This window comes from Triticum urartu, chromosome 6, assembly GCF_003073215.2.
Source record: "Triticum urartu cultivar G1812 chromosome 6, Tu2.1, whole genome shotgun sequence".
Taxonomy (NCBI): domain Eukaryota; kingdom Viridiplantae; phylum Streptophyta; class Magnoliopsida; order Poales; family Poaceae; genus Triticum; species Triticum urartu.
This window is the reverse complement of record NC_053027.1, coordinates 33369209-33379463: the sequence shown is the minus strand read 5'-3', so window position 1 is coordinate 33379463 and position 10255 is coordinate 33369209. Positions and strand designations below refer to the sequence as shown.

The following is a 10255-nucleotide window of genomic DNA, read 5'->3' as shown; positions in this document are numbered from 1 at the left end:
TGGCCCACAAAAATGCCATAGATAGAGTTCTGTTTTTTTTACATAAACATGAGCTTTTTTCTTACATTAAGAAGGTGAGGATGTCCTAACACCAGTATGTACGGGGCAGCAATTCAGGCTCTTAATCAAGATGAATGATACTCTATGGTTGCAGCGCCTATTCTAGAAGACTGCCGTCAAGATTTAAGTGAGTTCGGAAAGGCTTGTGTTGTGTTTTGTAATAGGGAATCTAATGTAGTAGCATATGTGCTAGCTAGCAGGGGTCATGAAAAACCAGCCTTCAGTTTGGTTTGATTCACCCCCGGGGTTTATTGTTAAGTTTCTTACAAACGATGTAGCTGTGGTTTGAGTTTAATAAAGCTAGCTACAATGGTCCTCCCCTAAAAAAAGAAGGTGGGTTTGTCAAGCCATGTCGTCAACCCTAAATTATGAGCTCATATGTCTGCCTACCGAGGACAAATGTTCGAATATCACCTTCACAAGGATGGTCTCCCCTATAACATAGTTTGGATCGCCGCCATACAAACAACTAAGCTATTTGTCAATTAGATCTTTTAAGTGAGTTAGAGACTACACAGTAAAGCCAAGTCTACAATCATCTCTGCACAAAGTTGAGTTTAATGTTTGAAGCCGTTGTGAATTGCCCACACTCATCTCTAAGCATGCTTCCCATCTACCCTTATTGGTGTTCACTATTAAAACTCGTGCTTGTTATTAACCTTCCGTATTTTTAGGGTTTGTGTGTGCGTCGAAAACAAATGTAAAATAGGTACTATGCTCCACAGACTTACTAAAAAAACATAAAATCAACTTCGAACTCTCAAAGGAAAAAAAAAATCTAAAACCAAATCTGCATCTGCATAAATATGTCAACTATTGACATATATGGTTGTATATTAATATATATGTCTATTCTTGGGCTGTGCAAAGAACAAATATATGTGGACAAAAATTGGACCTACTATTTGCTATCATGGATCCACACACAAAAAATCCTATTGGTAGTTCACAAGTCAGTATATTATTTATTAGTAGAATTTTATAGTATGATTTTTACATTAATTTTTTCTATATACACCGGGTTTCTTTTGGAATTTCTTCAATCTTCTTTTTTTCAGGGGCTGCAAAGCCTGGAATTTCTTCAATCAAAAGAAAAAAAGGATGCACGTCGCATTGTTATACCGTGGCCCATTGTCCAGCCCAGCATCTCTTCCGTCTCTTTCACGGGGCGCACTTCATTTCAGATTTTCAGTGCATCAGATCCACTCCACCACACGTCCACACCCCACATCGCACCAGTGAGCAAAGTAGGGCAGATCTGGAAAAAAAACAGTGAGTAGGGCGAGATGAGCCGCCCCCACCCTTTGCCGACGGCGGCGCCGCCGCTGGAGGACGAGAACCTCCTCTCCGAGATCCTCCTCCGCCTCCCCCCGCAGCCGTCCTCCCTCCCTCGCGCCTCGCTCGTCTCCAATCGCTGGCGCCGCATCGCCTCCGACCCCGGCTTCTTCCGCCGCTTCCGCCGCCACCACCGCCCCAACCCTCCGCTCCTCGGTTTCTTCGACATGTACGGCTGCCGCTCCTTCGTGCCTACCCTCGAGGCCCCGGATCGTGTCCCGCCCGGGCGCTTCTCCCTGCAGCGCGGCGACGACGACTGGTTCAGGTCCCTTGGAAGCCGTCATGGCCTGGTGCTAATCTTGAACAGACCCACGAACCAGTTGCTGGTCTGGGACCCCGTCACCGGCGACAAGCACTGGATTGCCGTCCCCCCGGGATTCGGGTGCGACTCGGACAGCCCGATCGGCGGGGCGGTGCTTCGCTCTGCCGTAGACGACCACCACTTCCTGGTGGCCTTGGTAAGCACCACCGAGACACAAGACCATACAAGAGCCATCGCCAGCGCTTACTTGTCGGAGACCAACACATGGAGTGATATAATCTCAACACCGCTTCCACCGGCGTCCGAATCCCGCTTCCAATTGCAAGCACAAGACTTGCCACCGTTTGAATGTCCGACCATGATTTCTTGCAACATACCCGCTGTGCTGGTTGGGGATTCCCTTTACTGGTGGCTTCGGGATAGCTCGTACAACATCCTCCAATTTGATTTGGATAGGGACAGCCTAGCCGTGATACCTGCACCGGTCGACTTGTATGACAGTGATATCAACTTCTCGGTTATGCGGGCAGATGATGGAGGGCTTGGTTTCCTATTTGTATCAAAGTTCAGTGTTCAATTGTGGAAGACGAAGGTCATTTGTGACTGTTTTAATTCGTGGGTGCTGGGAAGAACAATTGAAATGGACAAGCTATTTCCGCTGGATTCAAAGGAGAGAGAGTCTCCAATGATAGTAGGATTTGCTGAGGAGAATAATGTGGCTCTCATGTGGACAGAAGGCAGTCTCTTCATGTTCCAGCTTGAGTCGTTGCAGCTCAAGAAGCTCGTGGAAACCAGAATCTCTTTCTATCAACCATTCGAAAGTGTCTATACTGCAGGTAATAGCTTGCTTTACAACCTTTGTATAACAAAAGAAAGTTAGTTTTCAATAATTGGTTGATGAAAATGCATACTCTTTATAAACTTCCATATAAGTAGTCTCATGACACTTCTCTTTTGATGCTTGATGACACCCTCAACATATTGCGATGAAGCTATGCGGAGTTCTTTTCTTATGCTTGCATGGTAGCGTTTTATGTTATAATTATGATCTGTAAAGTAGTACTCCCTCCTTATTTGAAAGGAAGGTGTGGAAAAAACACCAACCATTTTGCGCCAAAGAAGGGTATCGGAAAGGTTATTAGCGTTCGATGGACAAAACTAACCCTGCTTATCCCATTCCCCATCCTGAAAAACCGGCTTGCGTTAAATCCCCTCCCATACAAACTCCGCCCCTTTGTCTTCCTCCTGCACATGTGTCACGTAATTCGTGCGTGAGAAACGGAGGGGTGTAAAGCGGAGGCCCACTTTTTCCTTCTCAATCTCTGTGCTCAGGGGTAAACATGGAAAGAAATAACTTGCAGTTGCCCTCCTTAATCTTCGCTCAAGATCTCATGCTTTTCTTTCAAATCCCGAGGGAGTATCTGTTAGTGGTATCTAATTTTCTTCATGTTATATAGCCAGGTGGTGGATTCACTGATCTACTTACTGCTAAGCTTCATTTCTGTAATTTGTGTGGTTCAAGTCAGAGCTAGCAAATTGTTTTTATTACTTTATTATATGAAAACCCATACAATAAAACAATGGATAGAGACAAAGCTCTGAGATGGCTGCGCCAGCATGGCCGGCCGCTGGATTAATTCCCTGGCGCAGCCCCAGTTTTGCTTTAGTTTTCTCTTTGTTTTATTTTTTCCTTTTGTGCCCTTCCCCGGACCCTGTGCAAGCGGGAGCTACGTGCACCGGGCTGCCTTTTTATTTTTTTTCCTTTTGTCTTCTGTTTCTGTTTTATTGAGTTTCAGCCTCTTGAACTTTTGGGTCATCTTGCCGTTTCTTCTAATGCACAACGTCACACATTTGGGTGCATGTTCGAGGAAAAAACAATGGATACCAAGATTGGCAAATTCTTTCTGTGATAGTTGAACTAAATTTCATTGTTGCCTGTGTATTGATGTATGCGAAATAATGCAGCTGTACATGCCTTTGCTACTAACCAAGTCAGGTTGTTCGCTTGTGACAATCGCCGACATTGTGTTGTTCTGAAACCAGCATTAGCGTCATGCTAGTTCGTGCCTCATCACATGAATTGTATGAGGTAGCTGCAGTTTATTTCTCAAGATAAGATGAGATTATTTACCAACTCTGACAGTAGATATGGTTTTGTTTGTGTATCCCTAATGTTGTATAAATAGTATCCTGTTGATGCCTCCTCATATCCATTTGGCTTTTCATTTGAATGTCATTGGTTGCTTGACTTCTTATGCTTGCAGAAACAAGCATTGGTGGTGGACATGATGGAGCTGATCTCTTGCACAGCACATAAGATGATTTTCCGGTTAGATATGCTATGTGATGTACTGGTTGAGTAGGTAAGCTTATCGTTTGCATGTATGTTTAGGTATCTGAGCTATTCTTAAAAAGATGCATTGATTCCCTTTTTACTGCAATGTAATTTCTCAAGTACCAAATTGCAAGCAAGGACTCTTAAGATTTTCTCTACACTCTTTGCTCTGCTGGTCTGTTATTACCCACCTAGCCACCTCATATCATGCTTTGATGCCAGGCTAAATCTTGAATCTTTTCTCCAGGCCCTGCTTTCTCATTTCTTCCTCAGCAGCTCTCCGTTCTGTTCCCCGTGCCTTTAAATTGCTGATCTTCTACCCCCTCTCTACTGAATGTGCTCTTTTGTTTGCCCTCAATTCCATTCAGCCTCCTTGCTTACGCTTTACCTCCTACAGTGTACTCCCCAAGTTCTTGCTCGTAGTGGGTGGGCTCTTCTCCCTCTAGCCCCTCCATTGACTGGCAGCTTAGGACCATTCCTCATTCCCTATTTGTGCAAATATCGATGCCTGCTCAGAGATGAAAATGCTCTTTTTTCTTAGCCAGATGAGAATGCTTTCATGCTAGGTGGTAGTAAATGAACTACTAATCCTTTGTTGTGCTTCCGGGATATATTTCTATTTTACCTTTGCTCTTGCTGAATTGCCTTTAACTTCTGTTTTTTTCTGTTCATGGGTCTATCATGCCCTAGTGTGATCTGAATGTTGTCCCGTCTTCATAAGTGATTGATAACTGCCAATGCATCTGGTTTCAAATTCCTTTTTTTAAGCGGACTTATAGGTGTGCCATTTCACTTTGCTGCTTATTTTGGATCATTGTGATACCTAGTAGTGAACTAATGATTGTCACAATACTTTAAGAGTACGCCTTCGTTAAACTTATACTACTGTCTATCTTCTTAACTGCAGTCACTCTGGTTTTATGGACGACTATTCTAGTTTTAGGCTGTTCGGTTAAACATTTTCTCAGCATGCGACTACTTATCCAGCAAACCTGTAATTGGCCATTGGCCACTAATACAATTTGGCTGGTCCAAACTATTGGTAGTATGCTTTGTGTGGTGTATAATTTCTTCAATTTTGGCCACTATTGATGATTAATACTTCAATTTTGGCAGGACTAGAATCACCATAAAAATTGATTCTATCACTGATGCCGTTTTTTTGAATTTTACTAACATATTATTATTAAAGTGGTGGTGAATGTATCGAAACTGCTCCACACATGATACTTCTGCCCGAGCTGTGCACGACGTGCAAATCCAGTGGCGAGTGCCCTTCTCACTCATATGCATGTCCGGCCGGATTCAATCTTTTTGTGTGAATCGTTCAAAATTTGCCGTGTGCATAGCATGACTCTGAATGTATTGCTTGATGGCATAGAGAGTAAAAACATAACAATCATGTTGGACTGAAGGAAGTCTCAGGTATAGTAAGATGATGCATGATCCCTTGCTAGAGGCTTGTACTGCAAGAATTTGATGAAAATCGATTTCTCAGTGACTAGCTAGCCCTTGCATTCCTAAAAAGTATGCCCAAGAGTTAGAAACCTGCTATCCTGCCCCATGAGCCTCTACGCATAACAGTGTTGCCAAAAACTTACAATATCAGAAGCTGAAGGTGTGCTATTACACTACATATTGCCTGTTGTTCTCTGTTTCATGTGTTGATTTTGTCCAATGATGCTGTGATGGTTTAACTCTGGAGCTTATGACACGCACAATTGTGATGGTTTGAGTCATAGAAGAGTTATGAGAATAACTCCCAATAACTTTTCCTGTATGTGGTACAAGTTTTTTACTGATGATATTACTTGCTCCGCAGGTATCTACATTTCCATTCTGGTGGCTGAGATGCAGAAATGGTCTGTCGAGTATAGTTCCTTCCATCTGTATGCTCGACATGGAAAACTCAACCTCTATCTAGCAGCATACAGTGCTCAGCTCTGAAGTGAACTTGCTTGCATTTTAGTTTGTGCATGCGTTTGATTACCTTCCGTGTTGTATCAGCATCGTGGGATTTCAATGTTGTACTTTGTGCGTGTGTTTGCTTGAATCTGTACCTGGTTTTGAGCTTGGTAAGCTTACTTTGGTTAGTTGTGACTAATGAATGTTGAATCCCATCACTGTGACCTGGAGATGGAAGTTGCTCATGTATGCTGGAATGCAACTGCCTACTGCTTCCTTTGCGATGGTGGGAAGGCTTGGGTAAGTTGTTGAACTTTTTTTTTATGTCTCTTTGCACTGATAGGCATCTTTGCTTTGAGATTTACAAACTTCTGCATCCGTTGCGAAAAAAAACTTCTGCATGAGTGGTCTGATGAAGCAGAACACATTTTACAGCTGACAGAAGCAGATGACTTGCTAACTTGCTCTGTTATATAATTTCTGGACACAATAAGCCAACTGGCATGATAAAGGCACAGTGACTTGCTTCAGTCAAATAGTAGTACGTGCTTGCTTGCTTGATGGTCGTGCATTTTGTGAGTTGGTGAGGTGAAGGATTTATGAGTTGGCTAATGTTTGAAATATTTTTACGAGTTTGTTCTGAAGAATGGAATTGTTCCTCGCAAAAAAGAGAAGATGAATTGCTGCTTGGTTGTTGTTCTGAAGAACTATTAATTCCTGGTACACCAATGACAGGCAATCTTAGCTTGGATATGCTGCAGATAAATAGTATGGACAAAAAAGAATACAATGGAATTGAAGCACAGCTCAGATAATTAGCATGATGGTTTTGATTCTTCGTGTGTCTCGGGACAAGGAAATTTAAAGGGTACGCAAGTGAACGCTGACGATCTTTTCTTTGAGAGGTCATGCCATCTTTTAGGATAACATTATCAATTGACTATTAGAATATGTCATCTTGGTCTGAGTTTTGATAACAATGTGTCCTCATGTGTCACAGAAAGATTCGAAGGAGACATTGCCAGTTGTTTAATACGCTAGTCTTTTTTCTTTTCTTTTGTGAGGATATTAATCGATCCAAAGACATTTTCTCCTGACCAAAGTAGCCTGCTAGCACAATGGTGATCTACCTCATTTGCCTCTCTCAAGGCTAGTAAACCCTCTACCCAGCTCGTTGATTTTCTGGCATATTACCTTAATTTCATAGCGCTCTGGATCATGTTTATTTTTGTTTTTTGAGACAAGCGCCCTCGATCACCTGCTCTGCATGTTACCACCTCCTGAGAATCACTCTCAGCAATGACTCGATTGAGGCCCAGATCAAGAGCCAGCCGGACGCCATCCCGAATAGCATAGGCCTCCAATTACCCGAGCTTTAGCCGACCTTGATGCTTTCTACTCCCTCCGTTCCAAATTATTCGTCGCAGAAATGAATGTATCTAGAACTAAAAAACATCTAGATACATCCATACCTGCGACAAGTAATTCGGAACGGAGGGAGTAATAGCCAAGTTCGTACTCCCCCGCTCCACACCTTCTATAAAACTTGTGTCGGCGTTCACCTTCAGCACACCCACCTCAGGAGGACTCCAGCACATTTTTGATTGGCCATTAGCCACTAATATAATTTGATTGGCCAAACTACATGTGGTTATGCTTTGTGTTGAGTCTAAGTTCTTCAATTTTGGCCACCATGGATTCTTAATACTTAGTATCAAACATGGATCAAAATGACAAGTCTAAGTTCTTCAATTTACTACTGCTTTTGTTGCTATTAGCATCTTTTACTTTTACTACTCCCTCCGATCCATAATAAGTGTCGCAGCTTTGAACTAAGGTTGTGGATCAGAGGGAGTAGCATATTATATCTTTAGACTAGTGGTGAAATTATTGCTTGATGTCAAGAGTGAAGAGTAAAAAAGATGGCAGTCACTTTGGATCAAAGGAAGTTTCAGTTAATAAGATGATGCATGATCTTGCTTGAAGCTTGTACAACATGCATTTTGATGAAATTCGATTCGTAAGTGACCCGCTCGTACATTTGTAAAAATTATGCCTGCAGGTAGAAACAAGATCGTCTTTCCTACTCCATGTACCATGAGCCTTTCATATGCCCGCTGTTCTTTTAGCTTCTACTCGGGGCAATGTAACCATATAAACTGCTTTCATATGCCCATTGTGATACCTAGTGAACAAATGATTGTGACAATATTTAAGTAGTATGGCTTCATTAAATCTTATACTGTTGTTTGTCGTTTTGCTTACAGTTATTGTAGTTTCATGGACAATTATTCTAGTGTGCGGTTGCTTGGTTAAACATTTTATTAGCATGTCACTCGTTGTCTACCAAATTTGAATATACTGTAATTGGCCATAATTGGCCATTGACCGCTGATACAATTTGACTTGTTCAAAATCCAAACGATATGTATGGTTATGCTTTTTACGCGGTCTGATTTCTTCACTTTGCCCAACCAGATAATAGTTCATACCGAGCATCTGATCAAAATTACATGACTACATTCATCTTAAAAACTGTTTCAGTCATTAGTAACATTTTTTACTAGCATATTGGAAATAAAAGTAACGCTGAAAATATTACTTCGTCAAATATTACTTGAGGATAGCTATTTAGTTAGGAGAAAGACTTTTTTTATAGGAAGATAGAGATTCTGTTCATTTCTGAAAAGTATTTTTTTTAAAGGAGGATGTACCCCCGGCCTCTGCATCTGGACGATGCATACAGCCATATTATTAATTATTCACAAAGACCATATAAGATGATACATCAATAAGCCAGAAGCCACCATCTTGGTAACGTTGTTGCTACTCCTAACCCCTTGATGAAGGCGTGCTGAATATGTCCGGGCCTAATACCAAACAGATATCGCACCAAAGCCTAACATCTAAAGCCGGGTGTCCCATCCAAACCACTACCTGGATTGAGTCCCACACCGGTCTGGCACACTCTCAGTGAGCACCGCACACTGTAGGGGCCGTCACCTCCATCTTCTCTCGGTCCATCCTCAGAGCAGAACTGATGCACCGACCTTGCCAGGCGTCTCTGCCATCAACGCCACCATGACGCCAGACAACTTCCTCCTCTTGCGCGAGTCCATATCCAATGCTCCCATCGTCAAACCTCCGCGGCGCCATGCCGCCGGGATCCGCCGTCGGCCTTGCGGTAGATGTAACACCGCTCCTCCAGTAGTCCCCTCCACCCAGCACTTGCTCCAAAACGATGCCCCCAGGAGGGAGAACGACACCAAAGGTGTCGTCATCGTCCGATCCGGGAGGCCTAGACATAGGGTTTCCCCCGGAACATCCCGAGCATGATGACGCAAACTGCAACGACGATGCCTCAACAAGGAAACGGCATCGGAGACGTCGCCATCGTCCGCCATGACCGAAGTCGGCGCGATTTTCATCGGCAGCCGCGCCACCAGGCAGTGCACCTCCGGCGTCGCTAGTCCCTTGAACCTGAGAAAACTCCAAAAACGATGCCCTCAAGAGGGACTACGACGCTAAAGCACCGCCATCGCTCGATCGCAATGAGATCTAGGGTTTCCCCCGGAGTTGCCCGCGGTATCAAGGACCCAGACAAGGGCGTCTCTGCCCAATTGCCGGCGTGCCGCACCCGCCATCGCGTCGTCCACATCCCGGCGACCATGGCCGGTAGCCAGCCACCGGGCCTCACGAACACGCCCAACCACCGACGGAGCCGCGCCGCCGCACCCTGTTCCGCCGCTGCACGTACGTACCAGGAGCACCGGCCAACGGCATCCGCCCGCAACCACCGCCGTCCCCTCCACCTCAGACCTCGGCGACGCGTGCCGGGGCAGCGCCGCGCCGTCGGCCACCACCCGATCCCCCAGTTCAAGGAATGACGATGCCCTAAGAGCCGCGGCCCGCCGCCGCCAGATCCGAGTAGGCTTTGCCCGGGGATGCGTTAGGCAGCGGCGGATGGGTGAACGCCGGGAGGAGGCCTTGCGCCAGGGGGTGAGATGCCCCGCCCGAGTCGCCCTGGAGAACGACGACGCGGGGGCTGATCCTATTTTCCTGGAGGAGGACCTAATGATGCTGAATCCAAGTTATATATGAAACCAGATATATTTCTTGCTTTCCTAGTTCCTACTCCATGCGACCGCCATATTCCCGCTGTTCATTTAGGATCTACTCAGCAGTATGTAATATTAGAGGTTGAAGGTGTGCCACTACGCTACAATTTACCTATTGTTCTCTGTTTCTAATGCTTTTTTTTGTCTAATAATGCTGAGATGATTTACCATTGGAACTTTTGGCACAATTTGCGCAATGACAATGAATCTAATGATTCCTGTTTTGAGTCATGCAAAAGT

General features: G+C 44.4%; 1 protein-coding gene across 1 annotated transcript; it reads left to right on the top strand.

Moving 5' to 3' along the window:
- Positions 1-1269: 1269 nt before the first annotated feature.
- LOC125514875 (F-box protein At5g03970-like) lies at positions 1270-6142 on the top strand. The gene is made up of 3 exons (XM_048680244.1): positions 1270-2493; positions 3922-4020; positions 5815-6142. Exons 1-2 carry the CDS (start codon positions 1347-1349, stop codon positions 3972-3974), a joined length of 1200 nt encoding a protein of 399 aa, XP_048536201.1. The 5' UTR covers positions 1270-1346; the 3' UTR covers positions 3975-4020; positions 5815-6142.
- Positions 6143-10255: the final 4113 nt, after the last annotated feature.

Coding starts and splice junctions, on each gene's coding strand:
- LOC125514875 (XM_048680244.1), top strand. CDS start 1,347: ATGAGCCGCCCCCACCCTTTGCCGACGGCGGCGCCGCCGCTGGAGGAC. Junction 2,494..3,921: donor CGAAAGTGTCTATACTGCAG/GTAATAGCTTGC, acceptor TTATGCTTGCAG/AAACAAGCATTGGTGGTGGA.